General features: G+C 49.6%; 1 protein-coding gene across 1 annotated transcript in view; it reads left to right on the plus strand.

Annotated features, from left to right (window-relative positions):
- The window catches only part of eeig1a (estrogen-induced osteoclastogenesis regulator 1a), a 30,942-nt gene extending 14,014 nt beyond the window's left edge, over nt 1-16,928 (plus strand). Inside the window, exons 3-12 of the mRNA XM_062542322.1 lie at nt 5,592-5,712; nt 7,913-7,942; nt 12,059-12,175; nt 12,573-12,619; nt 13,616-13,749; nt 14,025-14,129; nt 15,027-15,213; nt 15,857-15,978; nt 16,400-16,469; nt 16,761-16,928. Coding sequence (XP_062398306.1) covers nt 5,592-5,712; nt 7,913-7,942; nt 12,059-12,175; nt 12,573-12,619; nt 13,616-13,749; nt 14,025-14,129; nt 15,027-15,213; nt 15,857-15,978; nt 16,400-16,469; nt 16,761-16,806 — 979 coding nt within the window. The 3' untranslated portion in view covers nt 16,807-16,928. The remainder of the gene's footprint in view (nt 1-5,591; nt 5,713-7,912; nt 7,943-12,058; nt 12,176-12,572; nt 12,620-13,615; nt 13,750-14,024; nt 14,130-15,026; nt 15,214-15,856; nt 15,979-16,399; nt 16,470-16,760) is intronic.
- The last annotated feature ends 2,565 nt before the right edge of the window (nt 16,929-19,493 follow it).

The raw sequence follows: 19,493 nt of genomic DNA on the forward strand, positions 1-19,493 counted from the left end.
GAGCTGTTGGCCCACCTCAGAGTTTTCCCTCTCTGGGGGCTGCAGCATTCACCTTCGGAGAGAAGAGGGAAGTGGACGGGAGAAGGTGACGAAGAGTGTGTGTGTGTGTGTGTGTCTGTGTGTGTGTCTGTGATAGTGGAGGTGTGTGTGAGAGAGAGGAGAGGAGAGTGTATTGCTTCCAACTGATGTTCCCCTGTTTTTCCATCGTCTCCAAACCTGGAGGTCATTTCAGATGACCCAAAGTCAGTGGGGCAGCATTTTACTGCCCACACAGATTGATCATAGATCACTGACCACACACACACACACACACACACACACACACACACACACCATAGTGGCAGATCACAGCAGGCAGAAATGAGTAGTATAGTTTGGTTCCCTTTCATCACAAATGTTTATTTGTAGGCTTGTAAATATTGAAACAACATAAATATATTGATGTGTAAATATCCTCTGATTTGAGTATGTTGTGTGTTTGTTGAGAGAAGTTATTTACTATGTTGAGCTAGCGCCATATTGGAAGCCTTTACTGCGCAAGGTGCAGCTCAAGCAACACACACACACACACACACACACACACACACACACACACACACACACACACACACACACACACACACACACACACGCACGCAACACCCCTCCCCCCCCCCACACACACACACAACAAGCAGTTGAGTTGTCCTGAAGACCACTGCTGCTCCTCACACTGTGAACAAGACCTTGTGACTGGGATAGAATTATTCTTCACACGCGAGGGCAGGCACTTCTGTGTGTGTGTGTGTGTGTGTGTGTGTGTGTGTGATGCCTCGCGCTGAGAGCACAATCGGCTCTGTGAGGTGGGCGCGTCAGCGTTCCGACTGGGATGGTGTGAGCGGGAGAGAAGCTCTCGGCTGCAGTGGAAAAATCAGCACAGCTCTCCTCCATAGGGAAGAGATAGCAGCGTATAGGAAGGCCTGCGCTGGGGTGATGTCAGGCTCACACACACACACACACACACACACACACACACACACACACACACGTCTGTGCTGCTGCTCGCCGGTTGTTTATCTAAGAGCTGTCAGTGGCCTGACGGGGGCCTGCTGGTGGGATCGTCGTGGCGAGGGGGGTCGAGGGTCGTGGGTCGGGGGGCAGGATGGGAGATAAGGACCCTGAGCGCTGTGTGCATAGCTGGCCCAGTGAGTCATCTCAAACACGGGGCTCACACACTCACTCACAACAACGGGACGCCCAGAAGAGCTATGTCTTATGTAACCCAATTACACACACCACACAACTGCCTCTGCTCGGGGCTAAGGCTGGGTCCTGTGTGTGTGTGTGTGTGTGTGTGTGTGTGTGTGTGTGTGTGTGTGTGTGTGTGTGTGTGTGTGTGTGTGTGTGTGTGTGTGTGTGTGTGTGTGTGTGTGTGTGTGTGTGTGTGTGTGTGTGTGTGTGTGTGTGTGTGTGTTTGAGTGCTTGATAGTATGTATTGGTGTGTGTGTGTGTGTGTCTGTCCGAGCCATGTCCTACGTTTTGTCTCTCTCCCTTTCCCTCTCCCTTTCTTTCTATCTCTCTCTCCTTTTCTCTCTCCCTTTCTATCTCTCTCTTTCCTTTTCTCTCTCCCTTTCTCCCTTTCTCTCTCACTCCCTCTCTCTTTCCCTCTCCCTTTCTCTCTCACTCACTCACTCTCTCTTTCTCTCTCTCAAATTCAAATTCAAAATTCAGAAAAGCTTTATTGGCATGACAAGAGCACTTTTTGCGTGCGTGCGTGCGTGCGTTCCCCTGGGTTTGTGACATTCGATAGTGTATATAGGAGGGTGGATGTGTGTGAGTGTATGTTCCTGTGTGTGTGAGAGGTCCGGTTGTGTGTGTGTTTGTGTGTGTGTGTTCCTGTGGGTGTGTGAGGTTAGACTGAGGCTGATAGCTGGGCTGTCCCCACCGAGTGCTTCCTTTCATTAGGGGAATAATGTCAAGTGACACGGGTCCCACAGGAGCTCACACACACACACACACACACACACACACACACCTACAGGAGCTCTGGGAAACACAGTCATCTATGTAGGCTACATCATGTTATTGTTGGAGGCACATCCAGCACACACACTCAGAACACACACACACACACAACACACACACACACACACACACAGAACACACACACACACACACACAGAACACACACACACACAAACACATGCAGAGAGCACATAGAACACACACACACATACGCTGAGAGAGCACACACACACACACACACACACACACACACACACACACAAACGCACAAACACACACATACAGAGAGAGAGCACACAAAACACACACATATATACACAGAGAGAGCACACACACAAACACACACACACACACACACATTCACAGAGAGAGTACACACAAACAAATACCCACGCAAATACACACGCATATACTCCGAGAGAGAGCACACACACACACACACACACACACACACATGTGCACAGAGAGAGCACACACACACAAATACACACACCCAGTCCCAAATGTGAGCACTGGTGGAGATCAGGTGTCATGTCTGTATCTGCAGCTAGATTTGTTCACTGAGGCAGCAGGGAACGGAACAGAACCCAGCATAGCAGCTCTCCTCTCTTTTTCATTTGATACACAAACATGTGCCGCAGCAACAGAGATGATCGTGTTCTACTCCAGTCCGTTAGTGTTCTACTCCAGTCACTCCAGTCCGTTAGTGTTCTACTCGAGTCACTCCAGTCCGTTAGTGTTCTACTCCAGTCACTCCAGTCCGTTAGTGTTCTACTCGAGTCACTCCAGTCCGTTAGTGTTCTACTCCAGTCACTCCAGTCCGATAGTGTTCTACTCCAGTCCGTTAGTGTTCCTCTACAGTCCGTTAGTGTTCCTCTACAGCCGGTTCTTTCCCAAGCGGAGCTCCATTGAGCGTGTGGAGTTTGGGTGGAATTAGCATCAGAATGAGTCGCGGGCAGAACACTCATCAGTCCTGCACCTGGTCATGCTTGGACACCATCCAGTTAGACACTCTCTGGTGTGTGTGTGTGTGTGTGTGTGTGTGTGTGTGTGTGTTGTCTTTGTTTAACCAGTTAATTGGAAAGAGCATGGTGGTGATTTCTCTTCACCCTTAAGATTTTCTCCTTTGACCCCCCCCTCTCTTTTTCTCTTTCTCTCTCCTTCTCTTTCTCTCTCCTTCTCTTTCTCCCTCAGTCATGCTCCATCTTTTATCCTTGTCTTTGGCGTAGTGTTGCCGTGGAGACCAGGCGTTCGTGGTTACCTTGGCGATGTAACAAAGGCCTGAGGGGCAGTGGAATGTGGCAGAAGAATGCTGTGGGGGTGCAGGGGGGCAGGAGGCCTGTGATTATCCCCACCACACAGAGATAAGCGCTGGGAAAGGGGAGCGTGTGTGTGTGTGTGTGTGTGTGTGTGTGTGTGTGTGAGAGAGAGAGTGAGCGTGTAATAATAAAACTCGTGTCTGGCTTGGTTCCCACATACCACAGCCACACCACTTGCCTTTCGCTCTCTCTCTCACACACACACACACACACTCACACACACACACACAGACACACACACACACACACACACACACACACACACACACACACACACACACACACACACACACACACACATACTTATACTCACACACACACACACACACACACACACACAGGTCAAGCTACTCTACTGGGCTTGCACTGGTCCCTCATATAAACACAAGTGCACACTGACGAGACATTCCCAGCAGCCTCCATGTGCTCTCTATCAAGATGAGCATTGCGCTTCTGCACATGCCCCTTCAGACTCCGGTCCTCTCCATGGGAGTATGAGGAGTTATGGAGGAAAAGCCAGAGCATCCAACCAAAGTCTACATTTCTGTACCTCCGTCTCCTTAAACAGTAGCCTAAATCTTATAAAGTGGAACGGAGTGATAGTGGTGTGGGAACTTTCCTCCCTGTGTGTGTGTGTGTGTGTGTGTGTGTATGTGTGTGTGTGTGTGTGTGTGTGTGTGTGTGTGTGTGTGTGTGTGTGTGTGTGTGTGTGTTGCTAAATTGTACCACATATAAGCACTGGCATGAGTGGGCTCCTGTGGGTTGGTCCCCTTGGTGTGTGTGTGTGTGTGTGGGAACTTTTCTCTCCGCGTTCGTGTGAACTCTGTGCCAACCAATGCTGCTGTGGTCTGTCTCCTGTGGGCTGGTCCGCTCTCGTGTGTGTGTGTGTGTGTGTGTGTGTGTGTGTGTGTGTGTGTGTGTGTGTGTGTGTGTGTGTGTGCGTGTGTGTGTCTGTGTGTGTGTGTGTGCGTGCATGGTCCCCTCTCTGTGGTGGTGCTCTTGAACACATGGCCCTTCAGGTTACAATAGAGGGCTCTGTACGGAGCAAAATAGCACTCCAGTGGGACTCTCGTGTGTGTGTGTAGGGATTGTTAGTGTGTGTGTGTGTGTGTGTGTGTGTGTGTGTCGGGTGGTTGTTCTTTCATGCCCCACATGTGATACCCCTAGCTCTCCCCGGCCTGTGCCCCTCCCTTGTGTGGCATCACCGAGGGCTGTGGACCAGGCCAGCTGCCTGCATTGGCACGGCGCCATCCTATACACACAGAGTCCTCAAAGGGCACAGGGCCGCACCAGGGCCGCATCAGGGCCGCATCAGGGCCGCATCAGGGCCGCATCAGGGCCAGAGTCCAGTGCTCCCTTGGGCTGATGAATAGTGATTTATAGTTCATTAATGTTCAACCTATAGACTTGTATGCTCTGCACTGTGTGTGTGTGTTTAGGGGGGGGGTGGGGGGGGGGTGGTCTGTGTGTGTGTGAGTACTTATATACATGTAGATGGCATTATTATGGACTGTGTGTGTGAGAGAGAGAAGATGACTCTACAGCAAAGCTCTGTGCTGTTGTGTGTTGTCATATGGCTATTTGACTAGCGGATGCACAATGACCTCTCCTCATGCAACCAGAGTACCACACATTTTTCATCCAAGTGTGTGTGTGTGTGTGTGTGTGTATGTGTGTGTGTGTGTGTGTGTGTAGGGCCCAGGGAACACGTCTGTGGACCATGTGGTTTTACTGGTGTAGTTCTGGCTCTGTTTTACTACCCTCCCAATCACTCTTACCCAGCTCTCTCTTTCCCTCCCAATCACTCTTACCCAGCTCTCTCTTTCCCTCCCAATCACTCTTACCCAGCTCTCTCTTTCTCTCCCAATCACTCTTACCCAGCTCTCTCTTTCCCTCCCAATCACTCTTACCCAGCTCTCTCTTTCTCTCCCAATCACTCTTACCCAGCTCTCTCTTTCTCTCCCAATCACTCTTACCCAGCTCTCTCTTTCTCTTTCTCTTTCTCTTTCTCTTTCTCTTTCTCTTTCTCTTTCTCTTCCTCTCTCTCTCTTCCTCTTCCTCTTTCTCTCTCTCTCTCTCTGTTCTGCTTTATTCCCCCTCTGTGTCACCCTCACCCACATCACTGTCTCTTTCTCTTTCACTCTCAGTAAACTTTATTGACTAATGCAGCATTGCCGAAGCATAAGACATTCTAACATTCTCTCTCTCTCTCTCTCCCTCTCCCTCTCCCTCTCCCTCTCCCCCCCTCTCTCTCTCTCTCGTCCGTAGGGAGGAGGTGCAGGAGAATTGTGTTCGCTGGAAGAAGAGGTTCTCCTTCGTCTGCAAGATGAGCGCCAACCCCACCACTGGTATCCTGGACCCGTGTGCTTGCAGGGTCTCTGTTCGAAAGGTAACACACACACACACACACACACACATCCTGGACCCGTGTGCTTGCAGGGTCTCTGTTCGAAAGGTAACACACACACACACATCCTGGACCCGTGTGCTTGCAGGGTCTCTGTTCGAAAGGTAACACACACACACACACACACACACACACACACACACACACCCTGGACCCGTGTGCTTGCAGGGTCTCTGTTCGAAAGGTAACCACAACAAATTACTGACCACTCAAAGAATCAACCACTCAAACCCCCCCCCCCCCCCCCCCTTAAATTGAATCACTCTCCCATCTAAACACCGACTCCCGTTGGGGCGTTGGGAGGGGACTGCAGAAACGTAACTTAACAGAAATCTTTAGTCATATATTCACAGGGACCTTATGAGTGGTCACCTTTAGTCATATATTCACAGGGACCTTATGAGTGGTCATCTTTAGTCATATACTCACAGGGAAGTTATGAGGGAGGCTGGGAACTGAAGCTTCTGCTCTCATGAGCCTTGACCAGACTATAGTTGAGAGGGAGCAGTAGCAATAGCAATAGCAATAGCAATAGTAGGGTGACCAGACGTCCTCTTTTGCCCGGACATGTGCTCTTTTTGAAACCTAAAAATGTGTCCGGGCGGAATTTCAGAATCGTCCGGGATTTTGTTATTCTAGCCTAACGTGTTTTCACCGAATTTGCATGCTCTCTCTTTCATTCACATAGTAGGCTAATCACGCCCTCCCCCTACAGTTCGCTTTGCATTGAGTTGAAGTGTAGAGCCTGACCTCAAAGCTACCGTCATTGGTCGATATTCTCGGCCTAAACATTTAATTGGTTATTCACCTCATCAGCGCACACTTCCTTGTTTACCACTGGCAACGCGCAAAACTATCCGGCATCTTCAGCCATGCCGAAACGCAAGTGCAAGTTCACTGACTAATTGAAACGTAATTTCCATGTTTTCGTCTCGGTCGAGATCAATGCAGAGCAGGCAGTTTAGGAGGACTGAAAAGTATCAGCCATTGGACAACTTTTCAACTTTAAAAATGTCTCATTTTGTGCAATTAGGTTTTATTTTTTATTATTTTTGTTTTACCATTGTTGTGACTATACTTTACATTGTATAGCTTACAAATGTATAGTTTGTTTTTGCACATTTAAAACTTTAAACTACAAAACAGCCTTTTGAGGCAGTGTTTTTCTGTTAGTGTTGGGCCGGCCAATAAAGCTCATTATCATATATCACCATGTATGTTGACACAATTGTATGAATGCACGTGTTCCTAGGTGCATAGCCTATGTGACCCAAATACCCAAATACCCCCCCCCCCACCCCCCGCCCCGCCGATGAAGTGTCCTCTTTTTTGCAAACTCAAATCTGGTCACCCTAAGCAATAGCAATAGCAATAGCATTAGCATTAGCAATAGCAATAGCAATAGCAATAGCAATAGCAATAGCATTAGCATTAGCAATAGCAATAGCAATAGCAATAGCATTCTCCAATCTCACTACTGCTCATGGGTCAGCTCCTTATCTGACCAGAGCCTCCTCCTTCCCTCCTATCTCTCCTCCTATCTCTCCTCCTTCCCTCCTATCTCTCCTCCTATCTCTCCTCCTTCCCTCCTATCTCTCCTCCTTCCCTCCTATCTCTCCTCCTTCCCTCCTATCTCTGTGTCCGTAGCCTGACTGACCGCCTCTCCAGCGCCAGATAACGCCTTTCAAGCCGGTCAAGCGTTTTTACTGCAGACGTCTGTGTGTCTGCTCCCCCTCACCCCCCCATATCTCTCCTCTTTAACGTGGCTCTACAGACCCCCCCCCCCTTATCTCTCGTCTTTAACGTGGCTGTACAGACACCCCCCCCCCCCCCCCCCCTCATATCTACCCTCTTTAACGTGGCTCTACAGATTGGCGCCTGAGGTTTCCTGACAGGATTTTCCTCCTTGTAACCCTCCGAGATTTTAGTGCCCTGAAAAGCATCTCTGAGCGTTAACTTTAGCTCTCTTTCCAGTCCTCTGCGCAGAAGTGTGTGTGTGTGTGTGTGTGTGTGTGTGTGTGTGTGTGTGTGTGTGTGTGTGTGTGTGTGTGTGTGTGTGTGTGTGTGTGTGTGTGTGTGTGTGTGTGTGTGTGTGTGTGTGTGTGTGTGTGTGTGTGTGTGTGTGTGTGTGTGTGTGACGTGAATCCCTTGATTAATCTGTGCTTTCCTGTTTTCTTTACAGGAGTTGAAGGGAGGAAAGGCGTATGTAAAGGTATGAAAGAATTCTTCTCTCTCACACACACACACACACACACCCTAACCCTATACACCACAAAACACATATGGCAGATGCATAAACATGCCCACACACACACACACTTCAGGTGATGCTCAACAGCTTTCCTCAGCCAGCTTTTCCATAAACACGCGCACACACACACACACACACACACACACACACACAGACACAACAGATGTTGTATATGTGTGTGTGATTGTCGAGCGTCTCTTTGACCTGCAGTAGCCTGATGCCCTCCCTCCCTCCTGTCGCCCATCTCCTCCATGGCCCCTCATGTCTCTTGTATGTCAGCACTTGCATAACCCAGCAGCCGCTCACTCAGTCAGATGATCCATGCACACACGCACACACGCACACACACGCGCACACACACACACACACACACACACACACACACACACTCTGCATTCAGTGGATCAGCTGACTGCACTGTTTACATCGCTCACTGTTTACGTCCCACCGCTCCTCTGTGCACACATGACCGTCACGGCTCCGTAAACAGACATGGCCCCCGGGGTCACCTCACGTGGCACGGAGGTGAGGATGACCTCTCAGGACACACTCGGAGTGTGTGTAGTGCAAGTGTGACTTTCATGTGTGCACACATACACTGGTAGTAGCAGTAGGACTAGCACTTGTGACTTTTACATCTCTGGTGGAGAGGCACAGTGACAGGAAGAGCCCAATGAGACTCATGTATGCTGTCACGGCCTACTGGAGCACTTTACCAGTAGTGAGGTGAAGACTGCTGGTTACCATGGCGAGGTGAAGACTGATGGTTACCATAGCGAGGTGTAGACTGATGGTTTAGTCCGCTGTAGTGAGGTGAAGACTGATGGTTTAGTCCTCTGTAGTGAGGTGAAGACTGATGGTTTAGTTTAGTCCTCTGTAGTGAGGTGAAGACTGATGGTTTAGTCTAGTCCACTGTAGTGAGGTGAAGACTGATGGTTTAGTCCACTGTAGTGAGGTGAAGACTGATGGTTTAGTCCTCTGTAGTGAGGTGAAGACTGATGGTTTAGTCCACTGTAGTGAGGTGAAGACTGATGGTTTAGTCCTCTGTCGTGAGGTGAAGACTGATGGTTTAGTCTAGTCCACTGTAGTGAGGTGAAGACTGATGGTTTAGTCCACTGTAGTGAGGTGAAGACTGATGGTTTAGTCCTCTGTCGTGAGGTGAAGACTGATGGTTTAGTCTAGTCCTCTGTAGTGAGATGAAGACTGATGGTTTAGTTTAGTCCACTGTAGTGAGGTGAAGACTAATGGTTTAGTTTAGTCCTCTGTAGTGAGGTGAAGACTGATGGTTTAGTCCTCTGTAGTGAGGTGAAGACTGATGGTTTAGTTTAGTCCTCTGTAGTGAGGTGGACTGATGGTTTAGTCTAGTCCTCTGTAGTGAGGTAAAGACTGATGGTTTAGTCCACTGTAGTGAGGTGAAGACTGATGGTTTAGTTTAGTCCTCTGTAGTGAGGTGAAGACTGATGGTTTAGTCCTCTGTAGTGAGGTGAAGACTGATGGTTTAGTTTAGTCCTCTGTAGTGAGGTGAAGACTGATGGTTTAGTCCACTGTGAGAAAGGCCTCCCGCGGGACCTGTAGGTGTGTGTGGAATCACAATGGCAGAGAAAGCTAAGCGCTCGCTCGCGTCTCTCTTGTGAGTAAATGGACTCCTTCCTTTGTTTCCTCGTCCGGCACTCCAGTTTTAGATTTCCTTTGCTAAATATAGCTCACCTCCACAGGAGTGTGTGTGTGTGTGTGTGTGTGTGTGTGTGTGTGTGTGTGTGTGTGTGCTTCCTCGTATACCGCCATCTGCAGCCGCCGAGCTGCTGAGAAACTGGGCCACTCGGACCAAACCCACCTCTGGAAGCAGCAGTCTGCAGTCCTGGAAGTAGAGACTAAGTCACCATCCAGGAACAGCCAGGATCTTACTAAGACCACACGGGCTATTGCAAGATACAGGACAGAACGTATCACTCGTCTGTGTCTGAAGTGTGTGTGTGTGTGTGTGTCTGTACACATTGTTTTGAGTTGTATCGGTCTCCTTGTGGCTTGTTATCGGTGTGTTGTGCAAAGTTTCAGTTCCAGAGTGTGAACATCTCCTTGGTGTGTCCTGGTGAGCTCTGAGGCCTGTGATGGCCAGCCTGTCTGAGTTTAATAAGGAGAACTGAAGCATTCCCCAGGGCTCAGGGGGGGGGGAGGAAATCAGGGAGCTTTGCTGGACAGCCTGGGCCTGGGTTGCCAGGTTTGGGGAGTAGCGTTACTGCTTGGAGGAGGTGGCCTGGAATGTAAGAGCCTGTTGGCACCCCCCTAGTCCCCTTTACCCACATCACATATCTAGTGATGAGGGCCTTTACCCCACATTACATATCTAGTGTAGGGGCCTTTATCCCACATCACATATCTAGTGTAGGGGCCTTTACCCCACATCACATATCTAGTGTAGGGGCCTTTATCCCACATTACATATCTAGTGTAGGGGCCTTTACCCCACATCACATATCTAGTGTAGGGGCCTTTATCCCACATTACATATCTAGTGTAGGGGCCTTTACCCCACATCACATATCTAGTGTAGGGGCCTTTATCCCACATTACATATCTAGTGTAGGGGCCTTTATCCCACATCACATATCTAGTGATGAGGGCCCTTACCCCACATCACATATCTAGTGTAGGGGCCTTTATCCCACATCACATATCTAGTATAGGGGCCCTTACCCCACCTTACATATCTAGTGCACATGTAGGCTCCATCTAGACTGGAAGTCTAGTCATTCAGTGGTGTTTGAGATGCATTCACATTCTCTGGCTAGGTATCACACAGGTCATTCATTGTCTGCTTCCCAGAAATATTAGGAATTTATGCATTTGTAGCCTTTCAACATCATGCACGTTGATCATGTTTGGTATTTATGATGGAAACTCTCCAAGCAGGCCAAACTGAGTTGTGCAGTCGTCTCTTGTGCAGCTCACACAGCAGATGATTTGCTGGACATTTCTCTGGAAGTACACAGCGTGCTGTAGAGTTAGAAGTCAACAGTTCTGTTTTCTAAGCAGTGTGTTTTGGAGCAAGCTCTGTTTTCTAGACAGTGTGTTTTGGAGCAAGTTCTGTTTTCTAGACAGTGTGTTTTGGAGCAAGCTCTGTTTTCTAGACCGAGTGTGTTGGAGCAAGCTCTGTTTTCTAGACCGCGTGTGCTGGAGCAGGAAGCGGAGGTCATCAAGGTCCAGTGGAGAGGATGCCGTTTTTTTCGCCCTCCTAAACACTCGTTTTCCAGCGTCGTCTCCGGGAGGAAGAGCCGTGTTCCTGTGAGTCAGCAAACTGACCTGTTGTCTCCGTGGCGAGGACAGCACTAGTGAACACGGTGTACTAGTAAGGGCCCGTATGGAGAAGTTCACTGGAACTGATAGGCAGTAGTATAGCAGTAGGTTCTTAAAATTGGAGAAAGGTTCTCAGTATTGGAGAAGGGTTCTATAGAAGCACCAGTAAGATTTCTCTGATGTTGTTGATGAAGTTAGTGGTGTATTAGGCAGCGGCCTCCAGACAGCGCTGATGATGATGAAACCTAATGAAGCACTCGGAGGTAGAAACGGCCTCATGAAGTGTGTGTGTGTGTGTGTGTGTGTGTGTGTGTGTGTGTGTGTGTGTGTGTGTGTGCGTGTGTGTGTGTGTGTGTGTGTGTTGGACCATTCCCACACACACGTGAGTCTGTCGGCAGTGGCACTACAGTTTATCTCCTGACACAGTAAGGACTGAACACACATTGCACAGAAGCAGCTACACACTCCACACATCCCCGAGCGCTGGCCACACGTCCATATATGGTGTGTGTGTGTGTGTGTGTGTGTGCTTAACACTGCTCACCTCCCTTGGCTCCTGTTCTCACCCAAGTCCACCTCCAGCATCTGCAGTAAGCTGCGCTTCTCTCCATGTCCTCTCTAGGCACTCCTCGCTTTGAAGAGACACATGTAGAATGATTTTCTTTCTCTCTTTCTCTCTCTCTCTCTCTCTCTCTCTCTCTCTCTTTCTTTCTCTCTCTCTCTCTCTTTCTCTCTCTCTCTCTCTTTCTCTTTCTCTCTCCCCCCCCCCCCCCCCCCCCCCAGCTGGGCTTTGCAGATCTGAACTTGGCGGAGTTTGCTGGATCAGGCTCCACTGTGCGCTGCTGTTTGCTGGAGGGCTACGACACCAAGAACACTCGACAGGACAACTCCATACTGAAAGTGAGGACGGACACACGCGCACACACACACACACACACACACACACACACACACACACACACACACACACACACACACACACACACACACACACACACACACACACACACACACACACACACACACACACACACACACACACACACAGTCGCAAGAGCCTGGTAAACAAAGCCAATCCTCTGGGCCCTTACAGATTGATCTGTCAGGTTTAAAGTGACTTTCCGTCCAAGAGAGTGAGCAGTCATTAAAAGAGAAAGGGAGACTTCTTATCTTGCATCCACAGATGCGTATTTCCTTATGTACACCAATGTGTGTTTGGACCTTTCTGCTGTTAAATACTATGTTCTGTTGTTTTCTTTTCTGCTGTTAAATACTATGTCCTATTCTTTTCTTTCAGGTGACCATTGGAATGACCCTGTTGTCTGGAGATCCGTGTTTTAAGACGTGAGTATTCATGTTGCGCTGCTCTGTGCTGTTCAATGTATCAAACAGCTCCCTCTAGTGGCCAGTGTTTGTCATTGAAAGTGGCTCTTTGTGGCAGTGGGACAAAGACAGCTTTGCCTTTGTTAGTGAGATGCCCCTTTAACTTGAGCTTTCGTATGGGCTCATAGCACAAGATTTCTCTTCATGTTGTTGGTAATCAAAGGTGACTTGTTGTTGTTGCTGGACATTGGATTACTGCTAGAAGATTGGGAATTTGACTTGTTCTTGTCATAATACTCAGACAGTATCATACTGCCTATACTGCCATGCCCAGCCAGTACTGTATGTTGTTAGTCCTTTAACAGTCCTTTGGAACGTGTTATGGATATGTTAAGTTCTTTTGAACGGAACCTCAAAATAGAGTATACAGTACATGGAGGATATCCTTTTGCTGATTTTGTTTGTGGAAATGTAATCAGTGAAAGGATATCCTCCAGTGGGGCATGTGTACTCTTTTGGAGGCTCCAAGAGTTCTACTGCCCATCATCAGCACCTGGGAAAAGAAGGGCTGTGCAGTGTGCAAGGGGCTTTTGAACTCTGATGGATCCTTTTGAATGGAATGGAATAAGTTCTTCTTGATACGTTAGGTTCTTTTAAATGGAATGTAATAAGTTCTTCTGGATATGTTAAGTTCTTCTGAATGGAACTGAACAAGTTCTTCTGGATATGTTAAGTTCTTCTGAATGGAACTAGGTAGGCTACACTCTTCTGGATATGTTAGGTTCCTTTGAATGGTATTTAATAAGTTATTCTGAGTGGAACTGAATAAGTTCTTCTGGATGTGTTAGGTTCTTCTGAGTGGAACTGAATAAGTTCTTCTGAATATGTAAAGTTCTGCTGAGTGGAACTGAATAAGTTCTTCTGGATATGTTAGGCTCTTCTGAGTGGAACTGAATAAGTTCTTCTGGATGTGTTAGGTTCTTCTGAGTGGAACTGAATAAGTTCTTCTGTCTCCAGCCCTCCCAGCACGGCCAGGTCCATCGCGGTGTCGGGCAGAGACACGTCCCTGCAGCTGGACTGTAAGGGGGAGGGGACGGGCGCCGAGATGCCGTCACGCCTGGCCAAGCAGCGGCCCTCGGTGCTCAGCACAGGTACGAGTCGTCATGGAAACCACCGCTACCGCACCCCTGATTGGTGCAGAGTCCATCTTTGCTGTGTTCCGACCTCAGTACGGTCACCAGAACTCATCGCCTCTAACTCTAATGCTCTGTGTGTGTGTGTGTGTGTGTGTGTGTGTGTGTGTGTGTGTGTGTGTGTAACTCTTATGCTCTATGTGTCTGTGTGTGTGTGTGTGTGTGTGTGTGTGTGTGTGTCTAACTCTTATGCTCTATGTGTGTGTGTGTGTGTGTGTGTGTGTGTGTCTTAGGTCTACCAGAGGAGGGGGAGCTGAGTGCCTCCAGTCCAGATGAGTCCTTCCACACGGGTCACTCCAGAAACTCCAGCTACGCAAGCCAGCAGAGCAAGCTCTCGGGTCAGTGTGTGTGTGTGTGTGTGTGTGTGTGTGTGTGTGTGTGTGTGTACGCAAGCCAGCAGAGCAAGCTCTCGGGTCAGTGTGTGTGTGTGTGTGTACGCAAGCCAGCAGAGAAAGCTCTCGTGTGTGTGTGTGTGTGTGTGTGTGTGTGTGTGTGTGTACGTACGTGTGTACGCAAGCCAGCAGAGCAACCTCTCGGGTGTGTGTGTGTACGCAAGCTAGCAGGGCGTGTGTGTGCGTGCGTGCGTGTGTGTGTGTGCAAAAGCTAGCAGAGCAAGTTAAGTTGTCTGGTCAGTGTACCTGTATTCATGTCTCTGTGTGCCTCTCTATATGTTCGCACACTATTGTTTGTTGAGAGTAGAAAAGACTTGTGTGTGTGTGTGTGTGTGTGTGTACTTAGGCACCACTTGATGTTTGTTTAGTGTGTTTAGTCATTGTTATGATCTAGGAAATGGGCTTTCCTTCCTCGTCAGCTCACCTGTGTCCCAGATCTCACGCCCCTCTACAATGTGCTCTTAAGCCCCCTCATCCACAGCCTGGAGTTTGTGTACTAATGTGTGTGTGTGTGTGTGTGTGTACTAATGTGTGTGTGTGTGTGTGTGTACTAATGTGTGTGTGTGTGTGTGTGTGTGTGTGTGTGTGTACTAATGTGTGTGTGTGTGTGTGTGTGTGTGTACTAATGTGTGTGTATGTGTGTGTGTATGTGTGTGTGTACTAATGTGTGTGTGTGTGTGTGTACTAATGTGTGTGTGTGTGTGTGTGTGTGTACTAATGTGTGTGTGTACTAATGTGTGTGTGTGTGTGTGTACTAATGTGTGTGTGTGTGTGTGTGTGTGTACTAATGCGTGTGTGTGTGTGTGTGTGTGTGTGTGTGTGTGTCCCTCTCTCTGGCTGCAGGTTACAGCACAGAGCACTCGTGCTCGTCCAGCCTGTCTGACCTGACGCACCGCAGGAACACCTCCACAGGGAGCAGCGCGTCGGGGGGGTTCAGCCACAGCACAGACACCCCCCCAGAGGGAGAGCTGCGCCCAGAGAGACCCCCCCGGCCCCCCCGACCCGTGCTCCCCACCAACAGGCCCCCCAGGTAACCCCCCCCCCCCCCCCCCTCACCACACGACACGTGCTCCCCACCAACAGGCCCCCCAGGTATGGAAAATAACCCCCTCACCACACGACACGTGCTCCCCACCAACAGGCCCCCCAGGTAACCCCCCCCTCCTCACCACACGACCCGTGCTCCCCACCAACAGACCCCCCAGGTACCCCCCCCCCCTCACCACACGACCCGTGCTCCCCACCAACAGGCCCCCCAGGTATGAAAAATAGCCCCCTCACCATACAGTGGGCAGTGCAGCTCTAACACACTACAGCTGTAGGATCATCCTCTCTCTCTCTCTCTCTCTATCTCCCTCTCTTTCTCCTTCTTTCTTTCTCCTTCTCTCAATCTGTCTTTATTTCTTCTCTCTCTCTCTCTCTCTCTCTCTCTCCTTCTCTTCATCTCGCTTCCTGTCTGGTGTCCAGAATCGACAGGAAAATATAAATGGTCTGTAGAGAGAGAGAAATATTTTTTCATATTTTTCATCACCAGTGCAATGTAATGGCCAGCAAATGACATTAGACTCACCAGATAGTGGATCTGAACCGCAACTGTGGTGGACTGCGATTTGTGAGCAGTGGTCCTCAAACTGTGTGTGTGTGTGTGTGTGTGTGTGTGTGTGTGTGTCCAGGAGGAAGCAGGACTCGGTGGAGAGCCACCCCTCGTGGGTGAACGACACCCGCATGGACGCTGACGACATCGTGGAGAAGATTGTCCAGAGTCAGAACTTTGCTGACATCAGCAACACTGAAGGTAGGTGGAGGGTGGACACACACACACACACACACACACCTGTTCTGGGCCCAGGGTCCGAGTGATCCCCATGAACCAGACACATGGGTGTCAGTGGGAGTCTTGATTATCATCATAGCTTGACTGCAATTACTACAGACTGTTACATTTGACCTGAGTTTTCCTACTTGTGGCTGATATAGTCTTAGTAGTGAAGAACAGTGTACTGTACAACACCTATACTACAGTAGTGTATTTGCTGAAGCAAACAGTTTATTTTGATTGTCATGAAATGGGCTTAATAGCGTCTGTTCTGGGTTATGTCTAGGTTATCTCTACAATGTGTTTTATAGCACTATCATATGACTCACACACACACACACACACACACACACACACACACACACCCTCCTTCACCATGTTTCTCTTGTCCGTCTCTCAGACAGCAACCTGCGTCTGTTCGTCAGCAGGGACGGCACGACCGCTCTGAGTGGCATTCAGCTGGGCAACAGGTGAGACCGCTACCTGTACCTGTACCCACCGCACACGCAGCTGATGGTTGACCTTTGAAATGGACTCTGTTTGTTTAGAGGGTGGTTCTCCACGCTGAAGCTGATGTGTTGAGAGGGTGGTTCTCCATGTTCTCCATGCTGATGTGTTGAGTGGGTGGTTCTCCATGTTCTGCACGCTGATGTGTTGAGTGGGTGGTTCTCCACACTGATGTGGTTCTCCATGCTGATGTGTTGAGTGGTGGTTCTCCGTGCTGATGCTCCGATGCTAACCTGTACTCCTCCTCTGTGCAGGGGGACCGCTGGCGTGTACGAGCCCGTGGTGATCGAGACCCATTAGGCTCCAGAGGGTCCAGCTGGGACGCTGAGACATGTCAGTCAGCACCAGAACCACTGGACCTGGTTGTCTGTCTGTCTGACTCACTGTCTGTCTGTCTCTGTCTGTCTTTCTGTCTAACTGACTGTCTGTCTGTCTGACTGTTTGTCTGTCTGTCTGTCTCTGTTTGTTTGACTCTGTCTGTCTGAGGAGTGCTTCCTCTGCCAGGCCTTGCACCACTGCCCAAACCACTCCTAGTCTTTCCAGAGGACTTCCTGTTTATTTGAACGGTTTGTCGCTCTGGACTCTAACCCTGAACACTAATGTTACTGAGGCACTAAAGGGGAATCTGCACGGCATCGACCAGAGATTCCCTACAGATTGGGAATACGCACGGCATTGACCAGAGATTCCCTACAGATTGGGAATACGCACGGCATCGACCAGAGATTCCCTACAGATTGGGAATACGCACGGCATCGACCAGAGATTCCCTACAGATCGGGGATCTGCACTGAGCAGAGATTCCCGTCGGACTGGACTGAAGCCTGGACTTTTCCATTCAAGTCCCTGACGTTCTCAGGATTGTCAGCGCGTGCTTTAGCGTGATGTTTACGTAGAGAACCCCGCCTGGAGCCCTGATGCTGCCGCAGGTCTGCCAATGAGAGACGGGCTGCAGACGTAGAGGATCGGAGGGAGACGTCTCTGAGTCATCACCCCTCTCTGGAGCACAGCTCATAACCTGCAGCACTCTCCCTGTGGCCCTCTCTGGAGCACAGCTCATAACCTGCAGCACTCTCCCTGTAGCCCTCTCTGGGTGATGCCCATGTCCATGGTGGGGTAGTTTTCCATTAGTATTGACTGACTCGTGTGTTGGGTGTGTGAGTTGTATTGTGTGGTGGTGTTTGGTGACTGTCTCGTGCTGTGTTGGGTGTGTGTTTTGTATTGTGTGGAGGTGTTTGGTGTGTTGTTGTTGACTCCTAAAGATGGGCAGGCGGTGTATTAATGAGCCATAAGGTTATTTAGTTGGGAGAGGATCTGATGTTTGCTAGTGAGAGGACGTGATGTTTGCCTCCATGTTTGTTTTTCTGGAGTGTCGGCTGGTCTGGCAGCTATGAGTGGAAAACAGACATGGCTGCACACATTGACTATCTCTTTCTCTCTCTATTTCTCTCTCTCTTTGGCATCCCCTGTCTCTCTCTCTCTCTCTCTTTGACACCCCCTGTCTCTTATGTTACATCAACGGCTTGCCACCCTCTTGGTCACTCTCTGTCTGTCGTTCTCTCTCTCTCTCTGTCTCTTTCTTATTCTCTCCATGTTGTGCATACACACACATCCTCCTTCTGTCTGATCCGTGATCAGTGGAGCTGCAGCCCCTTCCTCCTCATCCTCCTCTTCCTCTCTTATTTCCCAGAATTCATCGCTCCATTGAGAGGAGCAGGGTGGGTGGGCGTCACTGATTATTGACTAGACTAGAGTGCGAGTTGAACGCCGCCGCTCACTTTAGCATGAATGGGGGGAAGCACACGGCCCTGAAGGGCTCTTCAGCTGGCCCACACATGAGCACCTCTCCTCCCCAGCAAGATCTCCTCCAGACAGGCTGTGAGTGGAGGATCTCAAGAGAGGGTGTGAGTGGAGGATCTCCAGACAGGCTGTGAGTGGAGGATCTCCAGAGAGGCTGTGAGTGGAGGCTTGAACAGGTCACGTGGCAGCTGAAGAACCCTGAAGGACTGTCCACTCTTTGGTCTATGCTGAAGCCACTAAATATGTCATTCTAATGGAAAATCAAGCACTGATTTTGCAACGTTGTATCCATTAAATATGAGATTCAAATGGCAAACAAAATAATCATAATAATTTTATTGTGGACGTTCACTCGTGTTGCATGCTGTTAGGATGTGGTGTTAGGGGCTCCGTAAATGTCCAGATGTGGTAGATTTAGCTTATGTCCCACCAGCTGAGTCTGGTGGGGATGTGATGTCACCCATATCTTCCTCAAATGACTCCTGAGATCTGGGCCTCCTACAGTATGTGCTGACATCTGGGCCTCCTACAGTATGTGCTGAGATCTGGGCCTCCTACAGTATGTGCTGAAGTCTGGCCTGCATTTGCCTCTGATTATGCAGATCTGACCCACGTTTGGCCTGCGTTTGCCTCTGATTATGCAGATCTGACCCACGTTTGGCCTGCGTTTGCCTCTGATTATGCAGATCTGACCCACGTTTGGCCTGCATTTGCCTCTGATTATGCAGATCTGACCCACGTTTGGCCTGCGTTTGCCTCTGATTATGCGGATCTGACCCACGTTTGGCCCAGATCTGACCCGTGCTCTGCCCAGATGTGTGCCGGATCAGGGTGTTGTGTGTTCCACTCATTTGCTGTCTGGTCAGCTCTGGACCTGCACTTTGACCCCTGCTGAGTCCCGTCCCTCACACGACTCCACACATGCAGTAGCCCTGACCCCTAGTGTTATGCGTCCCATCCAACACACGACTCCACACATGCAGTAGCCCTGACCCCTAGTATTATGCGTCCCATCCAACACACGACTCCACACATGCAGTAGCCCTGACCCCTAGTGTTATGCGTCCCATCCAACACACGACTCCACACATGCAGTAGCCCTGACCCCTAGTGTTATGAGTCCCATCCAACACACGACTCCACACATGCAGTAGCCCTGACCCCTAGTGTTATGAGTCCCATCCAAC

Source organism: Sardina pilchardus, chromosome 8, assembly GCF_963854185.1.
Source record: "Sardina pilchardus chromosome 8, fSarPil1.1, whole genome shotgun sequence".
NCBI classification, from domain to species: domain Eukaryota; kingdom Metazoa; phylum Chordata; class Actinopteri; order Clupeiformes; family Clupeidae; genus Sardina; species Sardina pilchardus.